This window comes from Nematolebias whitei, chromosome 11 (genome assembly GCF_014905685.2).
Source record: "Nematolebias whitei isolate Nwh7 chromosome 11, NemWhi1, whole genome shotgun sequence".
NCBI lineage: Eukaryota > Metazoa > Chordata > Actinopteri > Cyprinodontiformes > Rivulidae > Nematolebias > Nematolebias whitei.
In genome coordinates this window covers 36,674,373-36,690,881 of record NC_056508.1, presented here as the reverse complement: position 1 = coordinate 36,690,881, position 16,509 = coordinate 36,674,373, and the positions used below count along the sequence as shown (strand labels likewise).

General features: G+C 37.4%; 1 protein-coding gene across 1 annotated transcript in view; it reads right to left on the bottom strand.

The window, feature by feature from the left end:
- The window catches only part of ubr4 (ubiquitin protein ligase E3 component n-recognin 4), a 52,032-nt gene that overhangs the window by 32,343 nt on the left and 3,180 nt on the right, over nt 1-16,509 (bottom strand). Inside the window, exons 2-25 of the mRNA XM_037684940.1 lie at nt 16,123-16,220; nt 15,891-15,994; nt 15,575-15,704; nt 15,163-15,308; nt 14,904-15,003; nt 14,629-14,770; nt 14,350-14,474; nt 13,965-14,089; nt 13,654-13,713; nt 13,290-13,480; nt 12,935-13,034; nt 11,914-12,051; nt 11,545-11,662; nt 4,236-4,423; nt 3,975-4,131; nt 3,807-3,892; nt 3,505-3,674; nt 2,544-2,823; nt 2,025-2,157; nt 1,796-1,875; nt 1,541-1,669; nt 1,051-1,233; nt 728-850; nt 395-624 (exon numbers count right to left, since the gene is read on the bottom strand). Coding sequence (XP_037540868.1) covers nt 395-624; nt 728-850; nt 1,051-1,233; nt 1,541-1,669; nt 1,796-1,875; nt 2,025-2,157; nt 2,544-2,823; nt 3,505-3,674; nt 3,807-3,892; nt 3,975-4,131; nt 4,236-4,423; nt 11,545-11,662; nt 11,914-12,051; nt 12,935-13,034; nt 13,290-13,480; nt 13,654-13,713; nt 13,965-14,089; nt 14,350-14,474; nt 14,629-14,770; nt 14,904-15,003; nt 15,163-15,308; nt 15,575-15,704; nt 15,891-15,994; nt 16,123-16,220 — 3,336 coding nt within the window. The remainder of the gene's footprint in view (nt 1-394; nt 625-727; nt 851-1,050; nt 1,234-1,540; nt 1,670-1,795; nt 1,876-2,024; nt 2,158-2,543; nt 2,824-3,504; nt 3,675-3,806; nt 3,893-3,974; nt 4,132-4,235; nt 4,424-11,544; nt 11,663-11,913; nt 12,052-12,934; nt 13,035-13,289; nt 13,481-13,653; nt 13,714-13,964; nt 14,090-14,349; nt 14,475-14,628; nt 14,771-14,903; nt 15,004-15,162; nt 15,309-15,574; nt 15,705-15,890; nt 15,995-16,122; nt 16,221-16,509) is intronic.

Here is a 16,509-nt window from a genome sequence, read left to right as displayed (position 1 = left end):
TTGCCTTATATTTTTTTTGTAAATTTTGAAAATATGAAGCATTAAGAAAAAAAAAAAATAAGGACATTGTGGCATATAGGAACAGCATTTCCTCTGCATTCACCTGATTCTAACACCAGTAAAGCTTCACAGAGGAAACTGATAGCTAAAAAGAATGGTCTTTATGAGAACATATCATAAACATTAATTTATTTTGTATATCAAATTATTACCATTACTCTCTAAACTGTTTTTTTTTTTTTTTTTACAGAACATGTATAGAAAATAAATTTCTGGTGCACACAGTATATGGACCACAAATGCAAAGATAAAGAATACATGAAAGATGACAGAAAATGTGACATTTCAAAGTAAAATAATAATAATAATCTCAATAAAAATAGCCCTTTCTCACCTTGTGAAGGCTGTGTAAATGTCAGTGAGCTGCAGTGTGGCAGGCAGCAGGTTTTTAGTTATATCCGATGACTTGTGGGCATCAGCCTCGATTGCAACTTTGGACAAATGCTCATCTAAAGAAACTTGTACTTTGGAAATGACTGCATCCAGAGAATAGATAGCTTGAAGAGAAGGCAACTGATGAAGTGGAAGGACAACATTTGGATCTACACTTGAGAAGGTGGAAATCTGAAAAATTAGATTGTCCAGGAAAAAGGAAGATAAATAAGTACAAAATCTTGTTCCAGTAACAACTAATACACTATATAATGAAGACAGTTGTTATCATTACCTGTCTGGCAATGTACTCCTCTGCTAGCTCTACATCATACTTAAGAGTGCTGCACTTGGCAGCTGTCATCTCAACAAGCGAGGCAGCTTGGTCTGCTTTCAGTCCTTGTTTAAGCAAATGTTCCTGTCATGGAAAACATTGATAATATATATCAAATACAAACCATTTCAAAGAATTAACTAAGTACAGTATACATTATATAGTGCATGTTAAATTACACAGATACGTAAAAGGCTGTGAAACGTGATCTTTGTCTCACTAATAAGACCATGTTTTCAATAAGCTAATAGATTTTTATCTAGTTCTTTACAACATCAACAGACCTTTATCCAGTTGACGTATGTAGAGACCCGCAGGCGTGAGGACCATCGCAGCGTATGCAGGATATCACTTTCACTGGGGTCGCTGCAACCATTCTTTAACTGCTCCATGAAAGCCTTTGAAGGTGGCAACACGCTCAGGATTCTCCACAGTATCAGAAAGTAGTACTGAAGGGAGCAGGCCTCCTGTGCAGAGAAAAACATTTGAATAAAAAAAGAAACGTTTAATCACCAGCACTAGGACAGTAACAGACCATGTAAAGGCCAACAAGTTTTTATTACTGAAGAAAGTTGTAGTAAAAGTCTTCTAAAAATCACACCACCATTAGTCCCAGTCTATTTGCAAATCAAAATACAACTATTTTAACGAAACTATAAAAAAATGGAGCTACAACAGACATGAAGTTCTAAAGGCAACATGTTCACAACACAATTCAGCCATTTTCTGCCAGGCAGATTAACAGGTGCATTTGTTTATGTAGTGTATGCTCACCATAGGAGTGATAGGTTTGTTTTCTTGTCTTCTGGCTGTGTCAAACTCAGAACCAGCTTCCAGGAGTGAGATGAGCCAAGCATACAGTTCATCGTATTTAACTCCCCCATTAACCAGCTTTGAAAAAACCTTCAAGTAAAATAAAAAAATATGTAAAATAATATAAATAAATATTATTTATATAAACAAAAAATGTGATGTAAAGAATGGATGAACCAAAATCAAATGAATATAAAAAAACGGTTCAACTTTTACCTTGTTGTCTAGTCTGTTGATGTCATCTTCAGATGTCTCAGGAGATAGCACACAGTAAAATTTGGGCTGGACATTTGCGTCTAAAAAAAAAAAAAAAAAAGAAGAAGTAAAAGATTATTTAAGAAATGTATTATTTGCTAACAAAAACTTCATCAAATTTACAAAAGACAAAAAGTAAAATGGACATTATGAAATGTGTCACAGTTGAAAATAATTGTATTGTTTTTACCTGCGGAACAGTGTTTAGTCCAGTTCTCCTCCACCTCTTTAAAGCCATAATAAAGTGGCAGACTGCTGCGCTTGCCTCCTTCTTGAGCAGAACTTGGCCCAGAAGATGGTGGCGTTAGTAGATTGTACTGCACCTATAATTATTATTCAAAAAACATTTATTGTAATGTTCTACCAGTTCCAACTAAAGCCATTATTTTCTTCTACACAAGAAGTCAAAGGACAAAAAGACTCATCTCTTATTTAGCTGTGACATTCAGAAATAACTTGAATCAAACAGTTCACCAAAATAGACATTGTGGACAAAAGATATGTCGATCTTTCTACACATAAATTAGTTCTATATTACAAACAATCAATTACTTTTGGTTGCTCTGATTTTTTAAATTAAGTCAATTAAATTAAAGCCTACTTCATTTAATAAAAAGTAAACCAAATTGAGTGAGAAATGGTTTAAAACAAATCTCTTTTTTACATATAGTTACCACTATGAAGAGACAACTACAAAAGAAACATTAACCTGTTCAAAAAGGTATAAGGGAGCCTTGGAGTAGTGGCGCAGCAAGTAGTCAAAGACGAGTAACAGGCGGGCCATGTTGAGTGGTACAGACTTCAGCTGGGAGTCTCTGCTCTGCGCCACTTCAGCAATAGCCTGAGTGAGCATGGTAAGCACCGATCGCCGGCCCCGCTCCGACAGATTATGGAAAAGAAGCAACAGAAGCTGGAGGTGTTCTACATTAAGGTCATCTTCTCCTTGAATAGAACCCTGGAGGGTGTGTTGCTTCAAGGTTCCTAAAAATCTGGGAATGGCATAAAAAATATAGCAGGAGTAAGACACTAGAAAAAGATCAGTGAGGAATATGATTAGGTCTAAGCTAAAGTACACCTCAGGTATAATTTTACAGACAATGACAGTCAATGTAAATGTTTTTTTTTAAAGTTTAGTAAATTCAAAAACATATTTAAATAATGATTCCCCCCAACACAAACAAAATATGCCCAAACTATATCAAGTATTGAAAATTTAATGTTAATGAAGTCTTTAGTACTACTTTATGATTTATTATTAGCTTTCCTTTAAAGAATATTGTAAAATTTATTTCCGTACTTCATCGTCTTTAGGGGACAGTAGAATTCTTGGACTTGGGCAGAGACACTTTATTAATTAGGATATTTAAAACTATAGGAGTCTGTGACAAAATTTTAGTGCAGAATAATTTGAATAGCTTCATAAAGATCATGACTACTTCAAGCTAAAGAGATCAATAATGGTCAGTAGAAAAAAAAAGAAAATATATTTAAACTTGCAGTAATTAAACATGTTGATGAATTAATTTGCATCAGTTATGCTGCAACGCTGACTCTGGAAATAACTTGAGTCATAAAACCATGTACATTTTTCCTTAATGAGAAAAGCAGCAATAGTTGTGATTCCATCAATTCAGATGATAAAATGAAAAAACTAACAATGAAAGTCTTACCTTTCCCACACTTTCATACACTCAGGCACATCTGGCTCTCCTTGAACACTGGCTTTGTGTTGCCAAATCAGAAGAAGTCTGGAGAGGACCGATAATGACTGAGGATGAATGTAGAGAGGCCAGGGACCCTCTGAAAATGGAGCGACCCCTAATTGTTGAAGAAGAGTATTCTGCAAATGACAAGACAAAAAACAGAAACACTGGTTGACCAACCAATAACTTATTGTGGGTTTTATTGCAGGGGTAAGTGGTTTAAAGTATCCCTTTGTGTACCAGAACATGGAAAAAAGAAAACTTCTTACCTGCAAGACCGGAGATGGAAGATCTGAGGTGACAAGTGTGTGGTTGAAGTGGTACAGAGCTAAGGAAAACGCTTCATCTGATGAACCTGGAAGTAAAAATGAATGATACCAATTAATATAGTATACAAAACTAACAAAACAAAATAGTTCCTTTGATGGCAAACATACCTTTGACATCTTTGTCCACATCTTTGATGATACTAGCAAGTGTAGCCATGTGTTGTTCTGTAAGAGACACACTCAGGTAGTTGCGGATGAAGTTGTTCCTGGACTTCAGCATTGAGGTGGTGATGAAATTCAAAATGCTAGAGGCCAAACTGAGGAACTGGGGGAACAGTTAGGAGTTGGTTGAGTGCCACATGCCATTAAAAAAAGGTAAAACTTTCAGAAGCTGTTTGAGATATAAAAATGGCACTTTAAAGTATTTACCAGCTCTGGATCCTTACGGCCCGCTAAAATGTTGCCATTTTCACTTGGATTCTGTTTGTTAGGGCTCTTTAGTCTGGGAGAAGTCTCAAGGGGTGGAGGAGGTGGAGGAGGTGGTGGAGCCACTTTATCTTTAGTTGGTGAAATAGTTTCCTCAAACCACAGTCCCAAGATGGGTTCACTGTCGTCATCTGCAATAAAAATGTGATAATTTAGATTCCTTAGAGTGGAATTGGGAAATGTTCTAAAACTGATGTGGATTTGTGTATTGTATTGTAGTGGCCACATTATTACACAAAAATCCAGACAGAAGACAAGAACTAAAGACTACAATAAAAAGTTAAAATTTTATTTAATTCTTGTGAATGACCAAAACACAAAGTGAGGATGAATTTCTTTAACATTTCTTACAAGTAATATCTGTCACTGTTTGGGATAAAGCTTGTTTTCCTTTTTCATTAGTTTAAATGATCTTACAATACAGGAAGTAAAATACTAAGTTTATCGTGTTTCTCAGGCACTAAAGTTGCTGGGGAAAAGGATCCCAAATGTTACATTTTCTCCTTTTCCTTCCACAAAATAATCTTAAAAAATAATGTTCACTACATCTTACTGCAAAACATTTTCTAAAACTATTAGAAAGTCTGAGCTAAATATTCTATAAATTGTAAAAATCATAAGACGATCATAAGATCTTTTAATTTTTTATGTAGGAATTACTTCAAATTGGGTTTGTTGAATAAATTCCACCAAAAACATGAGAATTTTGGCATGCACAACTCTATCCATAGCTGGTTCTGAGTGTGCACATTCTGATACATGCTTTTGTGATACACGCAACAAGGAGACAAACAATACTGGGACCCAAACTACACTTGATGCAACATACATAACGTGTTATTCTCCAATCCACTCTATAGCTCACTGAAATGAGAACACAGGCTGCTGTATTAATGCAGCATTGTTGTTGTAAAAAATGTGCCACAAATTAAATTTGTGACACAACAAACTGCTAACCAACAATAAAACAGCAAAACAAATGCCAAATTTTGAATTAAAAGGAACTGGCATTGCAATTTCGTTGTTTGTCTTGGCCAGGACTATCTAGTAAAATATTTTTAATCAAAATGTATTATTTTCTAGGTAAATAAACTTGTAAAAACTTGAATGATTAAAGTTTGTGAGTACAAATCTAAACATAACTGTCAGTATGTGCATTTGCTTTCCAACGGTATAAAAACTAAATTATCCTAAATGAAACTGGAGCCATTTTACATGCAGTAATGGCAAAATATAAGAGAAAAACATTTAAGTGTGGCCAAACAAAAATTTTCTTTCAATATTTAAGTTTGGAAATAGAAAAAATATACTAAAACACTGAAAAGTTTCCTCTTGCTTACCCCTAGCTCACTCTTGTCAGCAAAGAAACAAAAAAGTTCCTTAATTTAAAGGTGGAGTGCTGTTGACCTCAACCAGTGATGTCGTCGGAAGGTGGAAGGAATACTTCTCAGACCTTCTCAATCCCACCAGCACGTCTTCCATGGAAGAAGTGGAGTTGTGGGACTTCGGGGTTGGTCTGTCCATAACTGTGGATGAGGTTGCCAAGGTAGTTAAAAAGCTACACAGCGGCAAGGCTCCAGGGGTAGATGAGATTCACCCCGATTTCATTAAGGCTAGGGATGCACAATCCACTTTTTTCACTTCCGATACCAATATCTGAGGTTTAGTATCAGTCGATACTGATCTGATATCGATCTGATACAGAAAAACAGTGCTGAATTCCATTCAACAAACTTGGCGTGCTCTTTAGAGTGAAATCTCTGGAGATGCTTGATTAAGTTGGTAGAGTTATAGCTGGAAGTTTTAGTGACACCCTTTGGAACATCGCTGCGCACGTATTGCACGTAGCTGTCAAATGTGTTGGCTGAGGTCGTGTGAAATAGTTCCAGATGGCTGATCCTTTCGCTCACTTCATTTTGAAAACAATCTGTGCAGCGAGTTTGCTAGCGCATGACGTTACTCAGAGCACAAAGCATAGAATTACAGTGAATAGATCTGCCCAGTCATGGATCGGTCACATTGTCACGATACCCGATCCAGAAGACTTTTTCAATGTCGGGACCGATACCGATATTGGTATTGGATCGGTGCATTTCTAATTAAGGCTATGGATGCTGTGGGGCTGTCTTGGTTGACACACCTTTGCAACATTGCGTGGACATCGGGGGCAGTGCAACTGGATTTGCAGACTGGGGTGGTGGTTCCCCTCTTCAAAAAGTGGGACCAGAGGGTGTGCTCCAATTATAGGGGCATCACTCTCTTTAGCCTCCCTGGTAAGGTCTATTCAAGGGTACTGGAGAAGCGAGTCCGATCATTAGTCCAACCTCAGGTCCAGGAGGAACAATGTGGGTTCTGTCCTGACCGTGGAACACTAGCTCTTTACCCTCACTAGGGTCCTCGAGGGGTCATGGGAGTTTGCCCATCCAGTCTACATGTGTTTTGTGGACTTGAAGAAGGCATTTGACTGTGTTCCTCGAGGTACACTGTGGGGGGTGCTCTGTGAGTATGGGATTGGGGGCCCATTGTTACGGGCTATTCGGTCCCTATACAAGTGGTGCGAGAGTTTGGTTCGCATTGCTGATAAGTCGGACCCCTTCAGGGTGGGAGTTGGACTCTGCCAGGGCTGCCCGTTGTCACCGATTCTGTTCAAAACTTTTATGGACAGAATTTTTTGGTGCAACCAGGGGGCGGAGGGATTCCGGTTCAGTGGCCTCAGGATTCCATCTCTGCTGTTTGCAGATGATGTGCTCCTGTTTTCATCATCGTGCCGTGATCTTCAGCGCTCACTTGAGCAGTTCGCAGCCAAGTGTGAAGAAGCTGGGATGAGAATCAGCACCTCAAAATCTAAGGTCATGGTCCTCAACCGGAAAAGGGTAGATTGCTCTCTTCAGGTCGAGGGTGAGATTCTGCCTCAATTGCAGGAGTTCAAATATCTTGAGGTTTTGTTCATGAGTGAGGGAAAAATGAAGCGTGAGATTGACAGACGGTTTGATTTAGAATCTGCAGTATTGTGGACTCTGTACCAGTCTGTTGTGGTGAAGAGGGAGCTAAGCTGTATGGTGAAGCTCTCTTGTTTACATGTCAGTCGACGTTCCTACTCTCACCTATGGTCACAAGCTCTGGGTAGAGACCGAAAGAATGAGATCGTGGATACAGGCGGTTGAAATGAGTTTGCTCTGCAGGGTAGCTGGACTCTCCATTAGAGATAGGGCGAGAAGTTCAGTTATCCGGGAGAAACTCTGCGTAGAACAGCTGCTCCTCTACATCGAGAGGAGCAAGTTGAGGTGGTTCGGGCATCTGGTAAGGATGCCCCCTGGGCGCCTCCCTAGGGAGGTGCTTTGGGCATGTACAACTGGGAGGAGACCCCGGGGAAGACCCAGGACACGCTGGAAGACTATGTCTCTTAGTTGGCCTGGGAACGCCTTGGAGTCCTCTCAGAAGAGATGGAAGAGGTGGCTGTGGAAAAAGATGTCCAGGCCTCCCTGCTCAAGCTGCTGCCCCTGCAACCCGACTTTGCGAAAAGCGAAAGATAATGGATGGATGGCAGGAACTACAGGCTCAACAGACCTCTTTAGAACTTCACTCTCAAATCTAAGGTGGGCTGAGAAGAAGCCAAAGACAACAGAAGCCTTTCACTTCATAGAACACAATTGTCTCAATGTTCATGGGGTAAAGGCTTTAAAACAAGAATATTCTGCTACTCGATTCCCTGAACCATCCTGTAAAAAATGTCTACATATGTTTTATCTGCAGGGTTCAGTTTAAGGGATGGGCCAAATAACAGTTCTAAACCCAAAAACAGCTCTGGCTACATCATGACAGCTTTTACAGAAAAAAAAATTGGCCTAATTTTGTCCATCAGATATTAAACGCTTATTGTTTTGACACGCAACACATAAAACACTCAAACCTATTTGTAGATGACCCTTCCTGACTGCAGTGAGATCATTATCAAACACAAAAACATGACAAATAAGTGTTGTGGTTTGAAAAACATCACATTAAGCTCTTCTTCACATCTGCATGCAACATACAAAAATCAAAACTTTTGTAGGTGATAGAAAGATGAAGCATAGTGTGTTTAAGCCTTGTAAGTACAACTTAAAGTATTGTGTTTAAGAATGATACCAATATTTTGATGTGGGTCTGTCTAACTTTTTTAAAAAGTACCATAATTCCTACAGCTCTAAATTTAAGAAGACTAAAATTTCATTAAAACAATAAATAAATAAAAACATTAACTTACACAGTACAAAAGTTGTTGGCAGGTGTAAAATACAGTCAAGTAAAAAAAAAAATAATTATGTTTTGTTTATTTCTGTCATTTCACTCAATGCTAGGTGAGCAAAATTAAATAAATACATAAATAAAATCAATATTTTTTGTGACCAACCTGTCTTTAAAAATAGCACCTTTTGTTTTTTAGAATTTATTTTTGTTAAAAGATTTGAGCTTTTTTTTTTTTTTTACACCTGCCAAAAACTTTTTGCAGTCATGTAAATTGATAAAGTTGTTGAAAACAGACATAAAAAGCCATATTAGCTGTTAAAATACAGTTTTTCGGTGTTTTTATTTGAATTTTTATGCTTCTAACCAAATTTCTACATAATTGATTAATTGTTTGGGGGTTAAAACTCACTAAGGTGTTCTAACAACTGCTCTAAAAAACTGCAATTATTTCTCACCCAGTGTCCCCAAGGTTAAGTTCCTTGGGAGGATGCTCATCTTGTTTGTTTTTTTGTTTTTTTTTTTGGGGGGGGGGACCTCTACACATCTTATTTGTTTATGATCTTAGCCCTGACCTTTGCTTAAAGCTCTAAGGCGCTCGATTTCCTCCCCCAAAATGATTCAATTCAATTCAATTAAATTCAAAAATACTTTATTAATCCCAAAGGGAAATTATTTGTTGTTATAACTTGTTATCCTCATTTCATTAAGAGATGTTATAGATACTGATGGCTGTAGACAGGAAGGGTCTCTTGTAAAGGTCCATCCCACAGTGGATCCTAAGAAACTGGCTGCAGATGCCGTCCGATCCGTCCACCCTGACTCGGCTGGCCTCTCGGTTCCCCTGGGCTGTAGGACCGCCCGAATGCCGGGCAGAACTCCTCCCAGAGCTGATGGTCACTCCTCCCAGCAGTCTGCCGAGCTCCTCATAGCTGCGGACAGCCAACTGTAGGTGCTGAGGGACGATCCTGTCCTTCCGCTGTCATGAGCCGTGTTTCCTGCTAGTTCCAGGATCTCAGTGGTCAGGCACTTGAGCACAGCTGGCCGGTAGATGAGAATGCGTCCACAGAACATCCTTTTCAACTCATTTGAGAGTTGGGACCATAGTTGAGATATTATTTGAGCTTTTGAGAGGTTAACCAGCTGATGTTGTTGTAGAAAGCTGCCTTGTTGCCATGGTTACGCATCATAACAAATGTCCAAAACCAAAAAAGTCTCAGTAAAAATCCTTCCAGCTGCACAGCATCCAATACCAGAGGAAACAATCATCCAAAAAATGTGATTTACATCCAGAAAACCAGGAATTAAAGTTTCCAAAAGCAAAATCTCAGAATGAAAGTAACAGAGCTGCTCCAACATGCAGCCACCTTGAGCGGCGCAATTCTAGAACAAAGAATTCCACTTCTGTTGACAATTATCCTCAGCTTTTAGTTGTAGTTTCTTTTCAGAGGAGAGAAGAACTTTAGCTTTTTGATTTTGACCAGATGTCTCTTCATTCCACTGTACTCCTAAGGTTTACAGCCAAGGATTATTTTACTGACCTATTACAAATTATGTGGTACACTTCTGGTAGTGAATTATGCATATTTAGTGGTTGTTTTATCATAGATATACATATAATGTTCATGCTGCTGTGTTCATTCATACTCTTCTGCTCACGCAGACTCATGTTCGTGCTGCTGATATTCGGTGTTTTACTGTTTTTGCACTATTAAGTGTTTAGCGTATTCTTAACAGTGTATTTCTTAGATCTTATTACTGTTTTTCTTTTGCAGTTCATACTTTTGTTGGATGTAACTGGGACCTTGTGTACACAATTTCATTCCACCACATGTACCACATGCGATGCGAATCACAATAAAGAAGCATTGGCCTTGATAAAAGGCGCATAAAACATTCTAATAAAAAATAAAATAAAATTGTGTATTTAGACAGCTATTATGGCTTCAAAGAAGTAGTTCTGTCAGAGGCATTTGGGTTTATGTCCGTTAAAATAAAAGGTGAGACAAAAGTCACCAAAATGATAAGTCTAATTTGCATAACAAAGTTTATGAACAATGTGTTTATTGAACACACTAAAAAGTAAATAGGAATGAAAATTGAATTTCACTGGTCAGCTGTAATAAAATGTTGCAGTACTAAAATAACAGATACCCACATATCAAAGCACTGGTATGATCCTTGGGAAACAAAGAGCCACAGACGAACCTCTGACACAGACAATGCAATTATTTTATATTTATTACACAGAAAAGCCACTTGTTATAGTGAAGTCTGTTCATATTTTCCCCTAGTCCATTTGATTCACAACTCAGAGACTAATTTGTGTGAAATATAATAATAAAAAATGTAAAAAAAAAGAAATCTGAGACAGCAATGTGGACACTGAGGCTTTGACCTGAGGACAGAAAACTTCTGACCTGAGACACAAGCAGCATTTGTCTTCTCCTCTCTTCTCTCTGCTGAAATAGTAAACACTGTCAACTACACTGTCATTATGTAATGAAGGAATACAAAAGGATTATTGACATGTGTGCATTTGAATGGGTTTACCATTTAAAGCTGTTACCTGGCTATTGCTTTACATAAGCATACAGATCTGCTCTGACACTAGGTCAAATACTGAAAACAAACATGATTCTGTTTTCATCCCCGGCGTGGAAAATGTTGAGGACAGTAATCAGGTGTATTTTGTAAGCATTTTACAAGGTTTGTAAATCTCTGGTGGTCAACTCATTCATTAAGTGATAAGGACATCTGTATTATATTTTCTGTTGGCTGACCAGTCTCTGATATTGTTAATAAAGAATTAACATTTCATATGTCTTTGTCAACTGGCTGAATGTAAATTCATGACAGTTAAATGCAGATGAATTATCTAAATAGGTGCCCGAATATAAAGATATAAAGTACGTGAATAAGTACCCAAGTGTAAAACATTTTTTTAGGACTTGAGTTACCAATACATTTAAAAAAGATAAATTAAGCATTAATATATTGCTTGAATCCAAAAAAAATGAAGTACCTTGGCTGCTATCCTCCTCCGTACTGCTGAAATCATCCTCATAGTAGGTGTTTGAATCTGTAGAAGCACTTGCGTCACTGCTAACTGAGCCCTTCCTTTGGCGCTGGAGAACACAAGCCTAATGGAAGCAAACAGAAAAACAATGTTTAGGGTTTCCCATATAACTCTCAAAATATTTGTCATTCCTTTTTTCCTCTAATTATATACTACATGTAGAGGAAAAAATACTGCAGCCAAAAATTCCCTTTACTCATTTTAAATGCCTGCCTAATGCAAATCTAGCTGTTCACTTTATGTGGCATGTCAAAATATACAATAAAATATAGAGAAAACCAGCTATTAATTTTCAATTGATATAAGTATATGCACCTTTTTGTAGGAAGTGGAGAGAAGATTGAAGAATAGATTTGTCAGGGGCACAGAGTCGATGAGTCTTTGAACCCTCTGGATCGAAGTGCTTTGTGCCATGATGTTGAGCTCAGCAGGTGGCCCATCACTTGCCCAACCCTGCAGACAAGGTGGTGGGGGGAGATGTAAAAAGAACAAACATGACTTATCGCATTCTCAGTTTTTATTTTACTAAACTCTGTCACACTAAATGCTTTATAAACCGAAACAGAAATTTAAAAAACCTAGTTCAACTGGTTTGCAAACTTGTGTGCCTGCTTTTTGTAGGGAGGGGGAAAATGTGGCAAGCTATCTGTCAAAAACAACTGAGAGGTCACACAAACAACTGGGAAGGTTTTTAAATGCAACTAAAGCAGAGGAAGTGTTATACGGCACAACACTCAAACCAGTGGCAAGTCAAACATGCAACCGGAGACAATAGCCAAGAGTGCTGTTACCCTAGATTATAGTAAAGCACCTGCCACAAAACAATTTTAACTTTTATAAAACAAGTTCACTCATAATTAAATATGTTTCTACAATCTTGTGCTGTTTATCCAGCTCACTTCTTTCTGTTTGAATTGTTGAATTGGTGTAAGTTGACTCAGGTTGTAAATGTCAAAGGAACTAGATCTTACTTTCTTCTAAGAACTAATCTCCACCTGCCCCGGGTGTAGGTGCAGTTTAAGTAATCGCTGCTGGCAACATGGCTGTTCCCAGCAGCTCATACCCAACAGATGAGTACTACTACTTTTGATGCAACTAACCTTAACAATTCACTAACTGCAAACACTTCGAAACCTAAAAATATTAATTTTACATGTTTTGAGCATAACAGTAAATAATTAATCAGTATTTTTGAATGACAGCAGAAATGATCTGCTTGATATTTACAATCTATTCCTTATTTTAAAAACTCTTTTTAAATTACAGTCAGCTACTTATTAGAAAAATATGGTTGATAAATTATATTTTGTATGGTACATTTAGCTTGTTTACTTACCCGGTGTAGCGCCTCTACTTGCAAATCCTGGAAAAGTGAAGTCAAAAGTTTGATGGCATGGTTGGCCAGAATGACAGACAAAATTCCAAACCCTTGATGTCTAGAAGAAAAAAAAAAAGAAGAAAAAATAATAACGCACAATCCACTGATATTTGATTACAAACCACATTGCAATAAATATGCTATTCACGCTTTTAAATAGTTAATTTACTTTATATTCAAGGTAGGGAGATTTAAATACAACCCTTTCCTGTGACTTCCTGAGGACACTGAGAAAAACTTTGTAAAATCGTCAAATGTCCCTACATAACGATTCTACACAACTTCATTTATGATGTTCTTTATTATGAATTACCCTTTGCCAGGACCAAGTTTAGGTGATCCTGCCCCATCCTTTGTGCGAGCTCCAATATCCCTAACGCGCAGAGCGGCCAGGGGGTCCTTCTCTTTCCCTTTGTCTGCCAGGGCAGTTGGGCTCAGGTTAAGAATCAGGTACAGGCTGTTTAAGAGGCACCAGGCTCCAAGCAGCTGGAAGTTCTGATAATGCTGAGGTGGACAGAAGTTCCCAAATTAGTATCTCCTTAAAATGAACTTCAAATATAGTTAATGCAGTGAGAAGGGAAAAAAAATACCAATTAAAATATATATATATATATTGATTTTGCAATGCCATTTTTTTCTTTCACTACTCTGGTATGCTCATCAATCATGGTACCCACCTCTCCTCCAGCTCTTCGAGAGTTGCTGATTGCTTGTCCAATCATTTCATAGATTTCCAGCTGTCGGGAGAATTTTTTTTTTATGTTGTGCATCAAGGTACAAATACAATAAAATCAAAGAACAATAATATAAAGAAAGTTTAATGCAACAAAACCTGGTTCATGCAAGCGTATTAAAATGTTTTTAAAGGCTAAATGTTGTTAAATCAAATACCGAATCTTATTTTTGTTTATAACCCTTTTATCCAAGTTATCTAATAAATTAAAGGCGTCCCCACGTTAGTTTTAACAAATGTACTCATAAAACTCACACATTTCTGAACAATTGTGGCAGCATCATTTTCATAATCCTCCTCTTTGGTTCCAGTGGAGGCAGAGCGAAGCTGCAAGCCACTACCAACCTGTAAAATGGCCATGCACGTGGCCACACTCACACCTAAACAAATATGGATATACAGCCTTTTTAGAGTCAACAAACCAACTTTCAACAATACACAGACAATAATTTTAACACTGTTGTATCCAGCTTGTGACTGAATAAGTGAAACAGCAGTAGTAGTAGCCTTACAGTCTACTGTACTGAAGGACACATTTCACATCCCTGGTTTTAATTCAGTTCTGTCTGGTTGTTTGGTTTAAAACAGTATGAATTACTAAAATGCAGAATTTACTTTTCCCCAATGACTCAACACCTACCGGCATAGAGACAACTCAAGGCCAGCACAGTCATATCCAGCAGTCTCCCTGGTGTCAGAGGTTCTAGTACAGGCAAGGAAAGTGTGTCCAGAGCCATGGTGACATCAATTACCAGGGAGTGAAATCTAAGTAAGAAAAACGCGTTTTTCGGTCAAGTGTTTAAATGCCCATTTCTGAATGTCTTAACAAACATGTAAACACATCTATTCATCAAAATAACTCAAAGTGAGAGAGATTCAGTTTGACATCAGATCATATCAATCTAGCATAAATAAATACCCGTTGCGAACAGCTGTGGCATCAGCCACTGTGGCTGGCATGATAAAGAAAGAGTTGGCTGAAACTGCATCCTGGAAGCGGTTGATGTAACGTAGAAAGTAGGGCAGGTTGAGACACACTTGTAGTAGTTTTTCAGACCCACCTAGAAAGACAAATTATTCGGGGGAGGGGGTATAGGGTGTTAATAATGGCCTTTCATTTTCAAAAATAACAGGGACAAGACAAACTGTTACGGTTGAAATTAGTATGAAAACCCAAAGTGCCTTGAAACTCACCAAGTTCTTGTAAGCTTGACACATTCTGAGAGACAAAAGCATTCTTCATTTTGACCTGAACGGCTTGATCTGTGGTTTGGTCATCACAATCACTCTCAGCCTGTGAGATTTTAAAAAGCACAATTCTGATTCATATTTACAAAAAATTAAATAAAAACAACTGTGACAAAACATTAAAATTGATAGAATTGATATAAATAAATAAATAAATAAATAACAACTGGTGAACTCAAAACTGCCATTCACTCATCAAACCTACCTGCATGTGTGCTGCTGAGGGAGAGGACAGGATGGTGGTGAGGTCCGGATTGAAAACAGAAGTCAACTGATTAAAAAAGTTCATTTGTACTTCTTTTTGTCGAAGCTCTGGGTTCACAGTACTGGGCAACTCCTTCTGGTCTTCCACTGATAAATAAAAAAGGATATACATTATCTAATCAGTTATCAGAGAACTAAAAATTTCATTTGATTTTCCTTCCCTTGCAAAAGAACCACAACAAATCTGGATGGATGGATATTATTATTATTATTTAAATCATTGTAGTCAATAGAGGGAACTCGCAGACATGAACATTCACCGTTTAAGCCAAAACCTCTCCAAAAGCCATAATCAATTTCCAAGTATGTAATGTAGATACTTCTACTGATCTACTGTCAATGTAGATACTTACCATCTGAGAGGGTCTTGATAGTTTGAGGTAACTTGGCAGACTTCATCATAGCAGTGAAAGTAATGATCTCTGTGCGATCTAGTCTGCTGCAGCCAGTACAAAGTCCTTTTATCAGAAGAATCAGGTGTTTCTGTAAAATAAACAAAGTGTAGAAATATGTAAATTATGTTTGATTTAATTAAGCATGTAAAAATACATATAACTGAAACAAGCAAACATAGATGACCTGTGTAGCTTAGAACCAAGAAACAAAGCTTCTTTGAATGTAGTTGATAGTACTGCATTACATTTTCTCACTGTAGCTTGTTTATCTCACCTGTGATACTGCACATGCTTCATCAGGGTTTTCCAGGCGCAGCAATGAGAATTCAATCAATACCTTACATGCTGCTGCAACCGACAGCAACTGATTTCTTGGTACTAGAAAAACATACATAAAAAATAATTAGGTGGCTGAAAGAAAAAAAAAACTTAATGCTTTTGCTAAATGTTGGCTGTGGTTATATTTATGTATTGCCAATAAAAAAGAGAAAAAGAAATATGCATACTTTGCCCACAAACTGTGGTGATGTAATGTGCAGAAAGAGCCACAAAGGACGAGTAGAAAGGCTCATACTGTTTGTCATGGTGAAGAATGTCTGATTCACTGCAGAAAAAGGAAATTGTTATGCAAATTTTAATTTTCATACCTTTTAACAACATTTTGATTAGCAGACAGCAATTTGTACACAACATAAGTACTATTGCAGTCACATTAGAAGGGCTTACAAAAGCTTATTAAACTTTAAAAGCATATTAAAAAAGATTGGTTTCTAAGAATACTTATTATTTTATGCATTATTAATTGAATATGAGCTACTAATGACAATATTCGTGAAATACATACATTATATATATATATATATATATATATATATATATATATATATATATAT